Here is a 20,638-nt window from a genome sequence, read left to right as displayed (position 1 = left end):
TTACTGGCTAAAAGACCAGACTACCTGGGTTCAAATCCCAGCCCTACTATGTAGTAGCTGGTTGACTGTGGGAAAATCACTTGATCTGTACCTAGTTTCCTCATCTGTAACATAATAGTACGTACACCTCAGAAGATTACTGAGTTTGAAATGTGATAACGTTAAAGTGCTAGAAGAGTGCGTTGCACAGAATTTTATGTCAGAAGTATTGTTACAGAAGAATTGCATCACAAATGCACTTAAACATGAATCCAACTTTGAACCAAAATAAATAAATTAGTTCTAGCCTCTTGCCATACTATACGTTTATAAAATTTACCTACTGTTTAAAAGTAAACATACTTTTTGTATGATACAACTTTGTAAATTGAAGGTTTATATCTGGTACTCAACCAAAAAAATAGGAGTCTGTTACAATCCAAGGCTGAGGAAGAAAAACTCTAAGGAGTATTTGAGATGGAACATTCCTAAAAATTTTCTCCAGTAGAAATGTGTACTGGATATGAATTTTATGCACGTGTTGAATTTAGGAGTTAAAGCTCATTAACTTCCTGCAAAGTGATTTAACTTCCTTATAATTTTCTATCAATACTTGAAATATTTCAGTTTTAAATAGGGAAAGGAAGCAAGTTAAGGATAAAAATGGATTTTGAAGTCATATCCAAATAGCAGTTAATGAAATAAGAATGTGGACTCTACTACTGCATATTGAATCTAAGAATCTGTCACTGGAGGAAATTATCTAGCAACTGTAATTTGTTTTACAGCTTAATATAAAAGTGTCACACATTTAATATGACCAAAATTACCTTTAAATAAAGCGTCTTTTGGGGGGCGCCATAATTCCAGTGAGTAAACCTTCGTTCTATCAAATGTTCCCTAAGATCATACATTCAACTCCAAAACTTCCTAAGCTATTAACTTTTAAAGGGAAACATCAGCACTTATCCTTCAACTGTTAAACTTTGCTTAATAAATAGAACCTAAAGCTATTGCCATACTACAGTCCTCCAGTAGAGAAGAAATCGGTCTTCCAATAGAGGAAAAGCTGTTAGCTTACTAAGCTAGTATGAGTGTGACAAGAAACTCTTGGGTTAATGAAATAGCTGCTTTAACTACTAGAAAGACTACACAGGTGGTTCAACAGAATTTACTTGTGTATTTTCCATTTTCTATACTACTTGAAGGCATAGGATAGCTTTGTATTAGCTTTCTACAATACTGGTGTTTTAAATTTATCCAGTAAACTAAGATGCAGTACAACTTTTATACAACTTAGGAGATTAAAAAAAAAATCTCCACAAGAGAAAGCAACTCAGCAGGCCCTGGTATTAAAACATTTTCCCAGAATAAACAGATATGTAATTGCATTAAAAGGCAGTTTTCAAATATTTTAAGTACACCAAGATTTCTTCCAAATATCTGCCTTGCTCAAACCAATGCAACCAACTGTTATTTATTATTAGTAGTGGGGCATGGATTTTTGGTAAATGTTTCTGGTTTTACTTTCTTATCAAAAATCTTTTAAAGTGCTATCAAGCAGCAAAATAAGTTGCATCAGCTCTCTGCTTACAGTAGAGGTGCCAATTCCTCATGGTGGAGGTGCAAATTGTGAAATCACAAAAGGTACAGTTTAACAGTAAGTAGTGCATGAAGAAACAGTAACAAGTGGCCTAAATACAGAGTTAGACAGAATCAAATCAATTATGTCTATAATTGCTCAATTGAAACTAATATAGGTACATTCAAAATAAAGCTTGAGATTATAATTGATGTTCAGAATCAAATTCGAAGAATTTCTTGATAAAATATAAATCTGTTCTTTTGAAATTGGAAATGAAACTATCAACTGATAGAGAGCTAGAGACTTATTAACCCCTCCTACATAGATAAGGAAATAAGTGACAAAGTCTCTTGCACTGAAGTTATGTATTTTAACAGCTTTACATGTAATATTCATATATAAAAAACTTTAAGTGCTTTTCTCCAATTTAAAAATCTAAAGAATTAAAAAATAAGGCATTCAATATTTGAAAAAAGTACAGATTTACAAAATGTGTATATTCTGTCATGAAAACTCCACACCAACATTATACACTTGGAAAAAAATACAAACAGGATATATTACAAATTTATGTAAGCAATAACTTAGTTCACACCATGCAATAAAAAGTACATTAATCAAGATACACAAGCTTTTGTAGGTTCTAAACTGAAGGACTTTTTTTCTGCAGAATCCTCAAAACCTGTGGCACTTAAATTTGTTAGCCTTTCTACTGAGAGGTAAATTATACACAACAATGATGAAAAAGATTAACAGACCAGTTGTCTATTATGAATCATTCCAGCTTTGTTCAACAATGGCCGAAACTCTTTTCTCATATTCTCGTTTGTTTTCCTGATAAAGCTGTGCTGCCTGGCTATTGGCTGGACTGTTTGGATTTGGTTCATCCAGCAGAGACTAGAAAGAGAGAAGAAAAATGATATTTATAGAGTTATTCTTCATATTAACGTGTCAGATATAAACCATATAAGTTATATAAAACAACAGAAATTATTCAATAAAGATAGAAATTAGTATGTCTTACATATTTTTAGGTCTAATATTTTCAGAAATGACTTGATTAAAGACAGCAGCAAGTTTCCTGTTGCTAGAGAACTTAAGCTTTCAAAACAGATAGCTCTCAACTAGCTTTAAGACTGCTAATTTCAAAGAAACTGGAAAAGAATATTCTTCAGCATACTAAGATATTAACCAGGAAATAAACAGCTTGATCTGGTTAATATGTAATATTTATAAACAGCTTAGAGCAACTCACATTTTTCAAACAAACTTATTATTGTGATAGGTTTGCAAACGTCTGACAGTAAGTTGGGTAGTATGTCTTGTTTCTTTTAATCAACAAAACATTTGCATCTAGCAGCAAGGGAATGTAAGAGGAAGGCTAAAAACAATGTTTATAAGATGACCCAAATTAAAGCAGAAGTGTGAGAAAAAGCTTTTAAAAGGTCAAAAATCAAAATGTTACTTCTGCTCCTCTCAGATTCACATAATTAAAACATCCCTCACTCCACCACCCCACAAAACTATTACTCAAGGTCAACTCTGAAATACTCTGCCAGAGTGCTTTGGCGAATACTCATATTACCTTTGTTTAAAATAGAATTTCTTGGATGGGCAACATACTCAATGCTTCTCTGCATTTGGCTTTTCTCCCTATGGTTTTTCTAAGCAGTCATCTTTATCTATTTCCAAGAAGATTTTTCATTCTTCTCCACAACCTCTGGCTATGCTTTATGGGCATGAATAATACTTGACTTGTGAGAACACTCTACTTACACATGATCAGGAAAATGATTATAGATTTAATCTAATGTGGTCACTAACAAAAAAGTAGGCAGGCCTGACATCATGAAAATCAGGAGTTTTTGTCTGAGCTTTGCCACTGGTTCCCTTGGTGCTGGGAAGGTTAGTTTCCTTCACTTGGCCTTTAAATTGCTCCTAAAGAAACCAACTGTATGCCACAGAATCCTGAAAAATTATGATGCATCCTAACACATGCTTACCTGAATTGATGTTAAGATAGAAGATACATCATATGTTGGACTCCATCGATTCTGAAGGATATCTAAACATATGCTACCATCCGCATACACTGCAAAGACAACACTAAAACTGATTACATATTAACTTTGTCATATCTAACAGATAAACAGAAATTTTTACCACAAGAGAATGCTGGCCCAGTGAGAAGTCTTGAACATTAGTGAATAACTAAACTTTCTGTCTCACAGGAAAACCAGTCTGAAACTAAGGACTTTTTGTGTACCTTTCATTAGGAGGCCAAGTGAGAGTTAAGTTTTTTCAACACATACCATATAGCGAATCTGTTTAAATTCCACATTTCTAAATATTTTAAAATAAAGCTCTTGGAGGAAAAAAAGCTTATTTTCTGACACAGCAGTTCTACTCCCAGAAAGTATTCCAAAAGTAATTAATCATGAACACGTAAAGTTTTATTTATAGGATGTTCATCATAATACTATACACAGGAGTGAAAAATCAGAACCTACCTTGTGGTCCAGTGAGGGGACTGGCTAACTAATGTTACAGCCATACAACCAATATCAATGTAGCCACCAGAGATGATATACAGCTACTATATGTTAACTAACTTAGAATGACATCCCCAGTATATTACATTAGTAAGCGTCCAATTATTTACATAAGGTAATTGCATTTTTTGTAAAGAATTATATATTAATATTTTCATTTGAAGTACATATGCAGTCAAAAACATTTATAAGACTAAACGCCAAAATGTTTAGTACATACCTGAAGAGATTATTAAGGATCTTATTTTCTTTACCTTTTCTTATACTTTATGATTTGTTTTTATAATAACTATGCATTCCTTTCATAACAAAAAAAAAAATCAAGTGATTACTGCTTTAAAAGCCTTTAACATTTGGGAGGCTTTTTTTCCCTCTTGAAATGATTATGTGAAAATATAAATAATGAACATAAGTTTTATCCACTTGCCAGATTATGTATCTGTATGATAAATTTCCAGAAGTAGAATTGCTGTGCTGACAAAGGATAAATGCATTTAAATGTTATAAATACTGCCCAATTGCGGAAAGCTTCATGAAGCAAGCCAGATCACTCTACATAAATAAGGAATAAGTGAGGCCTTTTGTGGAGGAGAAGGCAAATTACTCTTAAGTACTGTCATTCCTCAGAGATCTATCCTCAGTCCTCTTCCTTCTTACCCTTTATATACCCTGGGCAATTTTATTCATGGCCTCAGTTACTATCTATGTACTAGGTTCTTCCAATTGTTAGCTTTAGACCACATTTAACTCTCAGCTTTAAGGCAGCGTAGTCAAATGCTTACTGTATAGCCCATAGGAACATGAAACTTACCAAGTCCAAAGCAAAAATCATCACCTCTGTTAACACCCATAAAGGTGTAAAATGATTTTAAAGTTTTGAGGCAGTAACTATTTTTGAGAAGTAATCCAAAAGTAAACTTGAAACTAAACATCCATTAACTGATGAACAGATGAACAAAATACAGTATACCCATACAATGGATTATCATTTAGCAATAAAAAGAAATTAAGTACAGATGTGCATTACAACATGGATGAATCTGAAAACTATGCTAGCTGAAAGAAGTCAGTCACAAAGGACCATATATATTATGTAATTTCATTTACATGAAACATCCAGAATAAGCAAATCTACAGAGACAAAACAAATCAGCGGTTGCCTAGGGCTGGGAGGCAGGGGGGCTGGGGAGTGACTGGTAATAGGCATGGGATTTTTGGGGGGAGGGAGATAAAAGTTCTAAAACTGATCATGGTGATGGTTGCACAACTCAGTGAATACACTAAAAAACCACTATATTGTACAACTTAAATGGGTGAGTAGCAGAGTATGTGAATATTTTAAAAAGATGTTTTAAAAAAGCAAATTAGGAAGTTAACTAATTAAGTACTGACAGTGGAAAAAAAGGGAAACCATGCTATTAATGTGAAGGGATAAAAAATTAATCAAATAAGGTTTCCTTATAAATCTGTTAAGGTTGAAAATCCTACACCTATACACATAGATACTGCACATACTCTACAATCTTTTCTACCTTGATTTACAGAGCCCTGCAACTACAATTTGGGTTGATTCAATAACAAGTCTAAGCCAGGTAAAGCTACAATAGAATAAATGGTTAGTTGCTTGGGAATTTCCCCAAAACAGAAACAGAAAATTAAACCTGCATTGGCTTGGGGCGGGGGAGGGGGACCTGTAAAGAAAAAGTAACTTCACAGCAATAAAGCACAAAGGCTACATTTATTATTGGGAAGTCACCTGGATTCCAGACACATGAACACACTTGTCCTCTGAGTAGGGAGCTCTCTGCTTGTAGCTAACTCATATAGCCTGCACTGCTAGACTAGATGCACAATCAAGAGTACCTCTGAAAATGTTCCTCCTGAGAGTAAATCAACTGATGGGGAAGACCACATTTAAATGAGCAAAGGTTATAAAAGGAAGATCTTAAATATTTTGGAAAATAAGTCTTTCATATAGTGACATTAAATCCAGGAATATAAAAGTATTAGAAGCATATGGCAAGAAGTCAGGGAAGAGCAAATTTAATTACAAAAGAGTCACCCTCAGCAACTGTTTGTGGAAAAAAGTAATAAACTTTTAAAAGTAAAAATAGGAATGAAAGGGGGAAAAGTGGAAAATTGTATCTAAAAAAAGCCTTAAAAACATACAAACCTTTGACCTAGTAATTCCACTTATAAAAACTTATTCATGGGCATTTGAGAAGATTTATTTTCAAGAACATTCATTGTGCTGTTTAAAACTATAAACAATAGAAAATCACCAAATGGACAAAGAGTAAATAAACTATGGTAAACTCATATGCCAGAACGTTTTACAGCCATTACAAATGATACAAAAGAGTATTTACTAAGGGAAAATGTTCATAGTACATATAAAAATTACTTAACTTTACAATACAATGTGATCTCAATTTTGTACATTTATTTGTATTTTTTTAAAGCTAAATTTTAAGCTACAAATTCTTTTTGGTGACTTTCACATTTCTACATACAAACAGAAATTAAAATCAGAAGTTATTAAAAGAAAACTGTACTTCAAATTTGGAACCTTGGTAAGATTCCAGACTACAAAAGTATGGCCAGTGTTGACATGGAAACAACATCTAGAAGAGGGTCCTCATAATAAGTATGAGCAAGACCTACAAGGACGAAAACAGTTTTTTTCCTCCTATCATTTGCAAAGTCTATTAAGTTGCTACTTACCATTTGGATGAAACATTTTGGATAAAAACCTAACAGTTGGCGGTTTATTTGGATATTCTTCAGAAAATTCTATTACTAGTTTAAAAGTACCTAGATAGGAAACAAACCAAAATAATTACAGTAAAGACAGCATAACTTTTCCATCTCTTTATCAATGAATTCCCAATCCCAAATTGGTTTTTGCACAACCGCAAAATAGTCAATTTTGGTTTAGCACATAAACATGCTAAATATACGTCTATTAACGTACTGATAACATGTAGCAGTAGCAAGCACTTGGAGTGCAAGCACTGACGTGTGCTACTGGTGGGAATATTAACTGTCATATGTTTGGAAGGCAATTTTGCCCTAGCTACCAAAATTTTAAATGTACATTTTGGGGAACTACAAATAATTTATTACAGCTCAGAAGGGAGTGCCAAAGAATTCTGAGAGGGGATGATCATCACATGACAAAGGACTCAGACTAGAGTCATGGCCACTAATGTCAAAGAACTGTTCTGTCCCCAGTAGCAATCCCTTTAAGTACGCCAAGAATCAGAAAGCATTAGTATAATCGCCTACTGTTGGTTATAGACCAATATAGTACATTTTGGCCAGTCTAAATCATTATCTTATGGTCAACAGAGACTTAGGCACTTAAAAAAATTATGAATTTATAACAAAGTCAGTCTGTTCAGAGTGTATACAAAGAAGAGCTCCCAACTTGAATTCCAAATCTATTCTGCAGAATAACCACCATTAATAGTTTTGTGTTTGTCTTTCTGGACTTTCGTGTTTATTCACTACCCAGAGTCCTTTTACTTTGAGGAAATCCACCTGAAGACTTGAAGATCCTCCAACTATAACACTTTGAGCATACTCAGTAAGTTGAAGCTTATTCCTAAAAAGTCAGTAAGTTTAAACCATTCCAGATGACACTACAAGGTTCTTTCCTTATTTTGTCAATGCAGTTTAAAAAAACAAAGCAAAAACCCATTCTCAATCTAAATTCTCAACTCCTGACTTCAGTCTACCAAGATTAGAGGCACGTATTTAGTAAAATAGTTAATATTTTATCCTCATTGGTCATAGATTCAGTATACAACCTCTACATCTTCACATTTTTTCATTGTTTAGAAATTTGGAATTAGGGAGACCAAAGATACAAACAAAATCAAAGATAACATTTAATTCACATTCTAATATATTAACAGAGATACTATGAAGTGTACAATTAGCATAGATAGCCTTATACCTAATTATGTATTTTTACAGTTTATATTTTAATTTTCTTTAATTACAAAAATGTACAATATAAAAATTTCAGGCAAACACAAATAAGAAAGAGCTCTGCTAAAGTTTTTTTCCTCCATATTATGGGTCTCAGTACCCCTTTATACCCTTATTCCCAACCTTTCAGTGTGAAGTCCCTGAATGTGAAGTTGGGAAGAGATGCATGCAATAGCATACCATTTCATGGTATTTCCACCAAAAATAAAAAAATAATTTTTAAATATTGGCTCTTTAATAACCAGCTTGCAAAAATTCCCGAAGTTTTAAAACAATCTAGTCTTATGATCAGTATAAACTGCCTCCAGCCCACCACTGGCTATAACTATCGATATTTGTTGTACTGGAAATTGTAATTCAAGAAAATCTTAAAATATTTATTCATTAACAATTGCAAACTCATTACACATTAATCAAAGTAACATTTAATGAAAATAACTATACCCTCTACCAAAGTTACTGAGAAGTGTAGTACTGTTTCACATTTTTGCAAATCTCTTAAATGATTAGCTTAATGGAAGACAGCTGCATTCTCTTAGCAGCTTCTGCATTCAATCAGGTGCAACATGCTGTTTTGATTGAGGTGTATGAAGAAAATAGGCTTCACATAAATAGGTGAATGAAAAAGGAAGTATTTTCCCAGCCTTTTCAGATAATTGTGGATATTCTTTTTTGACACTGCACCAAAGAAAAGGTAGGTTTTTAAAGGTTAGCTGCAATGTAGAATCTGAAACTATATAAACTTTTTGCACTACTTATGTTAACAACTATTGTACATTGCATAAGTCTTTTATCCATCCACAGTTTTCTAATATTATACACTGGCTATTTGGAATACACTGGTTCAGAGTTATACAAATCTAAATGTTGCCACCATATTTCAATATATATATACACCACCACCAAAAAAAAAAAAAAAAAAAAAATCACAGTAGGTAATACTATCTACTGATCTCATCAGAGAAGTCTTAAAGCATTGGGAAGCCATCATTTTTTCAGCAGCGACAAGCACTGTCACAGTCACTTTCCTTGACCTAACAGCTCTTTGGTAACTTTTGAGAATATGTCTGCCAAATACAAACTCAAATCTAAACAACCACAGGTTGTCTGTCATTCATTAAAGTAAAAATGTTTCATGAAAAGAGCAGTAGTTCAAGCTGCAACTCAAACAACTGCAGAACTGCTTTCCCTTGAGACAGTTATCATACAAGCAAGAGAAGTGCTTTATGCATACTTCTCACTTCATCACGCAGAATATTAAAAGGACACATACTCAAGAATCAGAATCCAGTAATATTAATAATTCCTACTTTCTCATCAAGACATTTTAAAGTCAAAGTGGCATCTTTGAAAATGCAAAAAATTTCAATGACTCCCAGTACAGTTTGGTGCCAATGTCTTGATTTGTGCTGAGATGCTAAACTGCTCAGATCCAGTTTTATCCACTAATCCTTTTGTACCATCGGTGCAAATGTCAATAAACTGAAAAAGGCAAGTTATGTCTTAGTATTGGTATGAAAATAGTTTTATTTTTAATTTTTTTTTACATTTTTTAATTGAGTTATAGTCATTTTACAATGTTGTGTCAAATTCAAGTGTAGAGCACAATTTTGGTATGAAAATAGTTTTGATCACATGGAACCCCTGAAAGGGTCTCAGGGACCTTAAGGGTTTGGACCACCCAGAATACCTTGATATATATAGTATATATAGAGTAAAAAAGCAAAACTCCTTAAGTATCTCTTTTCAACTCACCCCCCCATCTAGAGGTAACCACCAATAGCCGTGTGGTATATAGCCCTTTAACCACACACACACACACAGACACACACACACAATCTTGCATGAATGTATTTGTAAAAACGTGATGTTACAACATACATTCTGCAACTTTTCTGTCTCCTCAGACATACATCCAGATCTTTAATATGCACATAATATCCTAGAGTCTACATATATCATAATTTGCTTAACCATTTCTCCTACTGAACATTCAGATTATCTCCTTAAAAACACTTCTGCAATCAATATCTGTAAAAATACCCTGGGGTGGGCTAATTCTGAAGCCATTTTGATAATTAAAACAAACCTGTTTAACAATTTTTTAAAATTCATGCTAAAGTAAGGGAAAATCTAAGTACCTGGTTAAAGATCAATTTGAGAAAATGAACAATAAGTACATATTAGAACTAATTTTCCACTTTCCTAGCTCTTGGTGAAAATACTGAATTTAAGATGAAAAAGATTCTGCAGAATGCCAACTACTTATGGGTGTCAAATGCTACTGTATGTGAAGCTACTGGCAGCTATGGGTGATTAAGAACAATTTCAGCTCAGTACCCTATCAATAAAGTTAGAAAAGCATTATTATCTTTCTGATGTTTACCTCAGGGACACCTTTAGCATGCTACAAGGTCATTTAAACTATTCTCAACATAGACTCCACCATCTATGCTTAGAGTTCTACAGCCAAGTAACAAAGTAACAGAGGGAACTGGCAATGAAGGTGATCAAACAGATCTGGGGAGAAAATACTTTATAAATTCTCAGTATTATTTATTTTTAATTTGACCTAATAACAATACAAAATAGTCTTAAATAGATAAGTTGGTGTTAAAAGTTCCTACTTAAAGCAGCCTTTTAATACTATAGAAAACATCGAGAATGACTTACCATCTTCAAAGGGTGTCCCTTCTGGTCTGAAAACAAGAAGATTTCTGATTAAAGGAGGACTTTCGTTCTCTTTTTTCCTGATTTTCAAGCACGGAAAGGATAAACTCAAGCAGAGAAAGAGGGGCTCATTCTGATGATTTGTGGAGTTTTTAAGTTACTGTTAATTTAATATCATCTTAGCCCTGGATTTTTATGGATGAGGCCATAAAGGGTAACTTTCATTTTCTAAGTTTTCCTTTAAAGGTGGTTTTTACAAAAATCAAAACCAAAAAAACTTGTCATAATTCTAGCACAAAAAGAATTCAGTTCATAAATACCAGCCATTTTGTAAATGTGTGTACTCTCAAATATCTTACTTTCAAATACAATTTACATCAGTAAGATGAAAAATCAATACCCTTTAGTTTAAGATAATTATGACACCAAACCAAAATGTCCTGCTTTTTCAAGAGAGCAATAACTCGTGTTCAAATTGGTTAAATTTAATTGACATCATCAAAAAAAGCCAGTCTCTTTTGCTCAAATCTTTTCCTTGACGCCATATCCCAATTTCATATTTCCTAAGCAGCAACAAGTTTAATTATTACTTGCAAGGCACATTCAGGATCTCAAAGACACATGATAACAGTCTGAATTTAACACAATCACTTTACTTTAAAATGGTGAACTATGCTCATTTTCCCACTAGTCTTTAAAGTAGACTCTTATAACTGATTCAATGGCAACGCAGAATTCTGTTTACAAAAGTATTCCTTTAAGGTTTTAGTGCAAAATCCTAGTTTAAATAGAGTGAAAGAAAACCAGATCCAGTTCAGGAAAACCAAATAAAAAGCATAAAGAAATTTTAAATTAAAAAGCATATATGCAATATATATTACATACAAAATTTAAGACTGCTCTCAAAAGGCTCCATTCAGTTATTTCATACTGGGTTGCAAAACATTTTTGATTTAATTTTTTGCCATGGTGGAATCTCTCAATATTCTTGGTTCCTAGCCTTTTTACAGTTCCAGTAGAGTGCAACCATAAATATTTGCTTGGTACATTTTGTACAAAGTAATTTGTATTTCTCCTTGAGCTTCAAATGATATTTTTATCAAGTACAACCCGAAGTGATTATAAAATCGTAAATTTTATGTAACTACCAAAACTCTTACCAGAATCTTTTTTTACCTTACAGTTTCTGTAAGATCCCTGATTCCACCTCAGCTCCCTTTCCTAGTTGTTATACATTCACTTTTCTTAAAGAATCACCACATCTACCATTTGTTATTTCTTTCAACTCACCCAAATATAACTGCATTCCATTGCATGATGTTGTTTTCAGATGGTGCACCACTGACACCCACAGGTGGGTCCTCTTGCAATCTAGAAATCCAGAGTAGAAATTTTAAAAGTTGAACATTAAGGTCACTAAGAAGACCAAACAGAAAACCTATGGACTCTATGCCATCTATTTTGAGAAACAAACTAAATCCATTTCCTTATTCTTGTGCTGAACTGGAATAAACCGTATGACTTAAAAAAAAAAATCAACCAGAAACATACTTATTAACTATCTCTCTAAATTATATAAAATTCCAAAGGATGTGAGAGTCATCCATCTTCAGATATCACCAAGGTCAACGTATCTGTTCGAGAACTGCCTTCAACCTAAATAAATAAATAATAAATAAAACCTCAAGTGCAAAAAATATCTTTACAGAACCATCAATTTTGCTGCTGTAAACATGGGAAGGCTGCGTGAGTCCTAACTGCAGCTACTTGTGCAACATGGCCACCAGTGAATCCTCCCCCCAAAACAAAACCCACCTCAGTGTAAATACTAAATAACTCAAAACACATACATTTTAATCAAAAACTAGTTTTAGGCAGAAGAGTTACTTAATCCCATTTGCTTCAATTAGCAGTATCTTTTAAAGTAATCAAGCTTGAGTTAGGTTTTCCTTCAGTCTCTTATTTTAAAAGCTCTGCACTAACACTAAATCTACCTTTCGGATCAGGAGACTCAATACAAAGCTACCTTCCAACATTTGTCATAGTCAAATTCTTGTAACCAAAGATCCGTGGAAAACTACCAAAGGTGCCAAGTGTATAACTTAGAATTAAGCATAGAATTGCAGGGAGAAACCAGGGTAACAATGGCCATGAACTGGGAAATTTGATTATTTGAATTTCACTCATGGGAACGAATCCGAAACCTACTGGTTTCAAGCTTTAGAAGACGACTTTTGCACCAAATAGAGCATCTTTTAGACTGTCATCTCAGTAAAAAATAACGCTACACAAAATATATACATATACACACACACACACACACAATATATACATATGACACTGTCATGTAGCATGATACTTTGAAATTAGTCCACAAAAAATTGTTCTTTTTAGTCAACCTCAAGCAGATTAGGCCAGTATTAACAGAAGCGTTAAAGGACATGCTGCCTGAGCCCACGCAACATAAAGGCTAACTTGCAAATATTTTCAATGATAAACTGGCCAAAGCCCCAAACAATGGCTTCCAAGTGTCTCACCTACGGGTTTATAATGGTGAACTGGAAAGGTTACTTCCTGAGCGGCTAATCTTAAGATTTTATACTAAATATTTCTTCTCAATCAGGGCAGGTCTCCCTAGAAAAACACTTTAAAATGTGCAGAGGATCGCAATGTTGAGTTTTCTCAGTTATTTTTCTCCTAGTACCTCGAAGTATTCAATCAAAGAAAAACAACTGAAAAAGTCACTTCCTTCTCGCTAATCTCTAACACCATCCAACAAAACCCTATTTTACAGGAGGAGGCCCAGGGAGTATCAGGTTAGCTCCAGTCTCAAAGAAGGCATTTTTCCAAACTTTGGAGGCTATAGATAGGGCTTTCCACATCAGGCCACAGAGCTGAGTTCCAGAAGGCACTGGCAGCCGGGGTTGCCAACCCAAGTCCCACGTTTCTAAGCCAGTTCTCAAGGTCCTTTCAGGAGGGCGGGGGAGAGTCTGGTTTCGGAGGATGGGTTAACAACCTCCGGCCCTCGCGCATCAGACCCCACCCTCACTGCTGAAAGAATGGGGAGGAAGGGGGGGTTCACCCCAACCCCGGCCCTCGAAGACAGCAGGGCCACCGAACAAAGCTGAATGGTGCAGATACTGGGGAGAAAGCTTCTGCAAGAGCTCGGCTTTAGAGCAAAGGGAGGGGGCACCGCAAGGTGCAACAGCAGGGGATGAGGTATGAACGCCCGGACGAGACGACGGGCAACTGGCCCTAGTGGTGGGCAGCAGAGAATCCGAGAGCAACCCACAGCCATCCTTTTACTTTTTTGGGGTGGGGACGGGTGAAGGAGTATCGACATTTCTTACGTCGAAAAAGTGAACAAGCAAGGATAAGTGACTGCAACCAGGGGCTAGCACTGGGCTTCCGTCTGTCCCGCTGGGCCCACAGCGGCCCTCTTAGGGTCATGAGGAGAAGGTGTCCTGGATACCCGCCCTGCAGCCCCGCAGCCTTGGGGAAGAGCCGTCATTTAGGCGAAGATAGAGGTCCTTACCGCTTGAAATCCCGCATAAGCCTTCTCCGGGCCGGGGTCGACATGCTCCACAGCTACCCCGCGGTCAGTCTGAAAGAAAAGAGTCCCGCGCAGCCCCCCCCCACCCCCCGGCGCGGCGGCCGAATCACTGTGGGTCACCGCCGCCGCTGAGGCTGCACAAACAACCCTGCAATGACGTCTCCCTCCGCCGCCTCCGGATCCCTCCGCCTTCCGCCAATACCATGGAGTGAGGGGTGGGGGGGAAAGGGACGGGACATAGGAGAGCTCGTTATGGGAGCCTTTCAGCAGAGATCCTATCCATTTTGGGTTCCTGAACTCACAGACCAATTATTTCTCTCTGTGCTCAGACTGGAAATTGTGGATTAGAGACACTGAAACCGAATACCAGCCCGTCTCCCCCTCTTAACGAGTTTAGTCTCGACCGGGTGGGGAGAGAGAGGGACGCATCCGGGTCCAGAGATTTCAGGGAAAGGCGGTGGGATGACGTAAGGTCACGTGATTGCCCGCGGCGTTGTCAACAATCCACCCCTGAGGGGGAGGGGACGAAGTATCTAGAACCACGTGTCCCTATGACGCTATTAGAACGGATCACGTGAGGGCGTCGCCTGGATCTGCGTTTCAGCCAGGTTTTTGAACCCGGTAGTTAAGTTTACGGGACTGAGGGCGGGTGCACACTTTTAACTAGCTTTACCTCCAGCTTGTTCCATGAACGGCAATTTTTGAGGTTGTCCCGGAAGCAATAGCTATTTTGCTTAAGTCTTTAAAATGGAGCCAAAAATAATTTGGACGTAAAAACCCCTCTGTTGGCTCAATGGCTTGTCAGATCTGTTAGTGGACAAGAGTGAAGCACCATTTTCCTCACCTTTGTTATTGAGGCCCCTACAAGTAAAATCCCCTTAAATGCTTCCTTAGGGCCGCCAGACAGCCTATATGTACACACCAGTGAGTTTCCAGGGCTGGAATTTCTGGGCGGAGATAAAAGAAGGGTGTACAGATTGTCTAATGTTTGTTTACTATCCCTATAGAATTATGCAGAATTTGTTTTTTCTTTATGGGTTTGCTCTTATTTGAAGATTTGTGTCAGGCGTCCATGGCTTTGGTTACCATGATTTACTGTTGAATTTGTCAAGACATGTGGGGGTTGATCTCAAGAGAACGTATCAATGGGTGGTTGGTTGTCAAAGAAACCTGAAAGTACCATCTGGGAGAGAGCTCATGCAGACCCGGATGGGGGTTGTATATCTAGCCTAGGTAACTCATTTCTTGTTTTCTACACTAGCAAGTAAACGGCCTAAAACGTCCCCCACTAGGGGACTAAGGGATGTTGACCATTAGAATTCTGACATTTCCTGTAGTCATTGAGTTCCCTTCCTCTATTGCCTCCAGTTTCAGTAAGACTTTGTTGGTCTGAACTCAGCTCTTTTAATCCATTTGGGTCATTCTTCGGCCCAAGGCATTATAGGAGGATGGAATGAGGAAATTAGCGTTGCCCTTAGTTTCATGGAACCAGAAAGGGTTAACTTTCCCACTTTGCTGGTACCTCCTTTTCTTCAATCCCTGAATTCTTTCTCTTGCTTTTAGTAACTGCCTTCGTGGTCAAGGTAGCCATGCTTAATTCTTGGTAGGTCGTGCTATGCATTCACAGATGTGATTACCTAAGTTTAAAAGATGAATATTCTTTTTTTTGCCTTTTTTTTTTTTTTCTGCCTTTCCGCCACAGCAATCCTTAATCCCCTCCAGAGCTAAGGATGAAGACACACTGGTAGGGCTACCTACAGTGAAGTACTAAAGAGAAACTTTAAAAGAAATCCCTTTTATGTCATTTACCTAGCCATTTATTATCATTTTGGAAACCTACAGTTTATAGTTTTCCAAAATGAAGTAACACTTTCAACACAATCAAGTGAGGGGATTTCATTAAAGTCTTAGAGCTTTACTATATAAGCAAAAATCATTGGCTGTCCTCGTTACCAGGACTTCCATAAAGCTATTTGTAGAAATAATTGTTTTAAAGCTATAATTTTATACTGTAATAATTCTTTAGCTGTAGATGTGAGCTCACTGAAGGTAGGGGCTCTGATTCATGCTTTGTCCTTTGCCAATATTAGACCAACACTAAATATTAATGTCCTTTACAGTAAGTCTAGGTCCACTGTAAGATTTACTATGACTTACTCATAGAAAGTATTTAAAAACATGATTCACTTTTCAAAAAGAAAAACAATTCTGAACATTTTGGTGGTGATAGCAAAAATCAGGACCACCTCTCTTTCCTCTCCACACCTCAATATAAACCTAATCACAGAAACACTTAAGTAGTTTCTACAGTACCAGTTCCTTTACCGTAACTCATTTACATCAGAATATCTGGGGGTGGGGCCTTTGAAAAGCTCTCCAGGTGTGATCTAAATGTGCTTGGTTGGGTTAGACCAATTGGACTATAATTTATTGGATAATAATACTCTCTTATTTAGGAGACGCATAGTGAGATTCAGCCTTTTACACTTAACTCTTTTTGCAGGAAAAAAAAAAATAACAACCCTAAGAAAGACAGTTCTCCCTGGGCATGTCCAGTGATATTCTTGTTTATTGGAGGCTGTCCCTCCAGTAGAACCCCATGTCTGGTTCTTAAGGAATTAAAGGCCTCTTTGGAGGGGAGGGGTGACTTTGTATGTCAATCTGTATGTGGTGGAACCCTATGAATTGTTTTCCCAAAGAGGGAGTTTGAGAGTTTTGACATGTAGTAAGGAAGTTTTTAAAAAGTATTACTGAGTTTCAAAAAAATTTTAAGCATATAGGAGGTGGTCAAAAAATGTTCTTGATTTATGAACCGTTTTATTCCCGTTTTAAGGATGAATGTCAACAGCTGAGGTCGAACTCAGGTCTATTGAACACTAACATAATTAGGTAATTTATAAAACTATAATTACACAAGACTTCCTTGGAAGTCTCGTTTTACAAGGTATCTGCCTAGTGATACCAGGTATCCTTTTAGGACCCAGCACAAGCGACAGGTGTTCTGGGGCCTGGGGTCGTCTAAAACGCAGTCGGATAAAATTCTACCTCGGTTCTTCCCCAGAGGATTTGCAGTCACTCGCTTGCTGCAGTCAAGACTAAACTTGTGAAGAGGCCCCAGTTCGACCGACAGCAGCTCCTATCCCCGACCTCCACGGAACGTTCCTCTTAGCGTTCACCGGGAGTTCGTTTCCGCTTGTTCTCATTTTCCCTTCCGGGTCGGGCCTGGCGGGTGTTCCGGTCTTGCGCACTAGGCCCCGAGCGGGAGGCCCGCGGCACCGTTGCTATGGCAGTACGCCGTCTGGAGCTCCTGGGACTAGCGGGCTAGGTAGGGTCTGGGTCCTGGTGCCTGGCTGAGACTGCGCGGGGCTAGGCCAGCGGGACTACAGAATGGGCTGAGGCGGCGGCTACCCGGACGAGGTCGACTAAGGGCGAGGGGCGCGGCACTGGTCCGGGACCCTAAGACGTCTGGTTTGAGGAGCAGGCGAAACCGAGGTTTTCTTGGGTCCTGGGGCCTGATCTGTTGGCGACTACAACTTTGCGGGAACCTCATAGTCGACGGGGGCATGACAGGACGTGTGGGGACCCCACCCATGATGAATAGGTGACTTGTGGTGAGGGAATCTTAAATCTTGGTGGCAATGGTCGAGACAGCGGGAAGCGCCCCAAGTTCTGGTGAGGGCTGAAGGCCCACAGGGGCACCTTACTGCCGAACTGGCAGAGTGCCCAAAGGGTCTGTGGAAAAGACTCCTGGTTTTTCTGTTTCCATGTTTCAAAGTATGGGTTTATGGTGGAAATGCATTATCCAGCTTCAATAAATAAAGGTATAAATGTTTAATCTTTTTTTCCTTTCTTTCTCTGAAGAAGCAGCTGGGCTTGAAAATGGAGATGTATGAAACCCTTGGAAAAGTGGGAGAGGGAAGTTATGGAACAGTCATGAAGTGTAAACATAAGGATACTGGGCAGATAGTGGCCATTAAGATATTTTATGAGAAACCAGAGAAGTCAGTCAACAAAATTGCAGCGAGAGAAATAAAGTTTCTAAAGGTTTGCTTTTTTTGCCTTAATTGCTCCAAGTCAAAAGAGAAATTGTTACCGAATAAAAAATTATATAAGGAATATTTCAGTTAGCGTATATATTTGGGCATGCAATAGAAAAACAAGTGTGATAGGTTACCTTACTGTATACATTTTGTAATTTTACAGTGATGCAAGATATATGTGTTTATGTGAAATCTAACAAAAGCAATGCCAAATATTATGAAATAATTATTCAGAAATATTCAGGTATTATACTTAATAAAAATGTCTGTTTTGTGCAAGGTATTGTGCCAGATACTGAGACTATGAAGAAGTATAAGACAGTACCTATGTTCAGGGCTTTTATTACATAATCAGAAATACAAGCAGGGATATAAAAATAATACTGAGTATTATTAAGTGGCTCATAATAAGAGCCAAGTGATTAACAGAAAGTCCTGTTGGGTAGGGAAGTTTTCTTGGAGGAAATGGAATATGAATTTAGCCTCAAATGATGTGTAGAATTTAGGTAAGAGGGAGAGACTATTGTATGACAGGTTAGGGGAACAGCATAAGCTCAGAGAGGCTAAAGCAGGACAAAAGACAAAGCAGAAACATTTGCCTGTAGAGTTTCCTATGCAGAAGTAGAAAGAGGTGAGATTAGAGAAGTAAATTGGAGGTAGGTTTTAAAGTCTTGTCTTTTAGGCTAAGGCATTAAAACTTGATTTTGTGAGTAGTGGAAGATTTTGAATTTAGAGAAAAGAAACTACAAATATTAATCTAGCATTTTTTTAGAATAGATTGGAGGACTGAGAAAGTAAAAACTGTTCTGTTGTGAGTTTAATTCAGAAATCCTGGTACATAGGAAGGCCCTTGTTGGAATGCAGCAATTTGAATGGAAAGTAAAGTTAGAACATAATATATTATAAAAGAAGACATGAAAGTATAGAATGAAATAGAAGGGGAGTCAAAAGTATCTTTGAGGTTCAGTGATTGCTACCATTGATGGAAATATGAAAGACCCAAAAGAGACATGGTTTGGGAACTAGATCAGTTCTAGAAATGTTGAATTTGAGGTGACAGGAATACAATTAAGTAAAGATGACCAGTAGGCTTTTAGGGATGGGGAACAATATCAGGAGAGAGCAGGCCACAAGACAGAATTTCGTGTAGGTATGACAGGTCAACTCAGGGGGAAGACCTCAGGAGTGTAAAGAAAGGAGTGTTAACAGTCCTTGGGGATTATGTACAAAACTAGTGATTTTTAAAATATTTTAATGTATATATGTATTTTGTTTATTGGAATTTATATAGATGTTTTAAGGTTCATAGTCTAGATGCTTTATATGTGATGAAGAAAACATACTCTTCTTGTTCATTTTTATCTGATACAAAAGTAATATTCTCTTCTTTCTTTGTAAGTCTCTTAGATGAGATAGATCAATTTGCTTTCTAAGTAGAAGTAATATATTAGGCATCTGTGGATTGTTGGAACTGCTCTCTTTCTAGACAATGAAAAAGAAGGTTAATGTCAGTAAAAATGTTATGATTTTGTGAAAGATACCTGTCCTTATCCTGATGAGCTAAAACATAATAATTCCGTAAGGCAACTGTTGTGCAATGTAAGTGAAAATCTAATTAGAAGGAGATCTCTTTCCAGGCACTATCTTTTGCTCTTTCTTTACCTTTGTTGCACTTAAGGTGATTATTTTTTTTTCTACTTAATTATTTTGTAAAAATAACTAATATGTGGTAAGAACACAGATGAATTTGAAATTTTACTATGTAATATAATATAGTTGTAACTATAATGCAAACTATTTTGAGATGCCTTAACTTATTTCTCATTGCTTTATGTCTTGTGGAATTTTTAGTTTGATTAAATCTAGTTCCACAAGAAAGATTTCTTGTATTATTAGTTAACATTCTTAGTCTAAAAGCACTGCCATAATGACTTAATTTGAACTAAATTTTTATCTGCTAAAATGTCATTAAATAAATTACAGTTAAGAGTAATTAGTGAGAATATCTGTAGAAAAGTTGACTAGTAATGAAGGAAAACAAAAGTAAACAACCTGATAAAGGATAATGGAGCATTTCTAGGGGTTCCATGGTTTATCTGAGAAAGTACTTGATTCCTTTATCCCTGAGTGGATGTTCTCTAATGCTTATTAGCTCACATTAACCCTTCTATGCTTTTGCCTTTAATATGAATGCTGGACAGGAAACCAGTAATTTTCTTTAGTTGAAGGATTAATATTGTAGTGTCCAAAGCAGTCTTTTTTC

The 20,638-nt window shown here is 36.6% G+C and overlaps 2 protein-coding genes across 20 annotated transcripts in view; one reads left to right on the top strand and one right to left on the bottom strand.

Moving 5' to 3' along the window:
- Nucleotides 1–1,136: 1,136 nt before the first annotated feature.
- UBE2B (ubiquitin conjugating enzyme E2 B) lies at nucleotides 1,137–14,487 on the bottom strand. The gene is made up of 6 exons (XM_006179617.3): nucleotides 14,318–14,487; nucleotides 12,073–12,153; nucleotides 10,786–10,811; nucleotides 6,841–6,930; nucleotides 3,568–3,656; nucleotides 1,137–2,461 (listed from the first exon to the last, which is right to left on the bottom strand). The coding sequence occupies exons 1-6, from the start codon at nucleotides 14,359–14,361 to the stop codon at nucleotides 2,333–2,335; spliced, it is 459 nt and encodes a 152-aa protein (XP_006179679.1). The 5' UTR covers nucleotides 14,362–14,487; the 3' UTR covers nucleotides 1,137–2,332.
- Nucleotides 14,488–14,841: 354 nt separating this feature from the next.
- Nucleotides 14,842–20,638, top strand: part of CDKL3 (cyclin dependent kinase like 3) — an 85,355-nt gene continuing 79,558 nt past the window's right edge. For 10 of the 19 annotated variants that reach the window (XR_004318714.1, XR_004318713.1, XM_032476750.1 and 7 more), the window contains exons 1-2: nucleotides 17,530–17,660; nucleotides 18,197–18,379. Coding sequence is in view for 11 of the 19 variants with exons in the window: in XM_032476750.1 (XP_032332641.1) it covers nucleotides 18,215–18,379 (165 nt within the window). In the remaining 8 variants the exon portion in view is untranslated. Of the gene's footprint in view, nucleotides 14,957–17,123; nucleotides 18,157–18,196; nucleotides 18,380–20,638 lie in introns of those variants that run through there. The other 9 variants (XM_032476752.1, XM_032476756.1, XM_032476751.1 and 6 more) reach the window with 9 other exon arrangements.

This window comes from Camelus ferus, chromosome 3 (genome assembly GCF_009834535.1).
Source record: "Camelus ferus isolate YT-003-E chromosome 3, BCGSAC_Cfer_1.0, whole genome shotgun sequence".
Taxonomy (NCBI): Eukaryota; Metazoa; Chordata; class Mammalia; order Artiodactyla; family Camelidae; genus Camelus; species Camelus ferus.
This window is presented reverse-complemented; position numbering and strand designations above follow the sequence as displayed.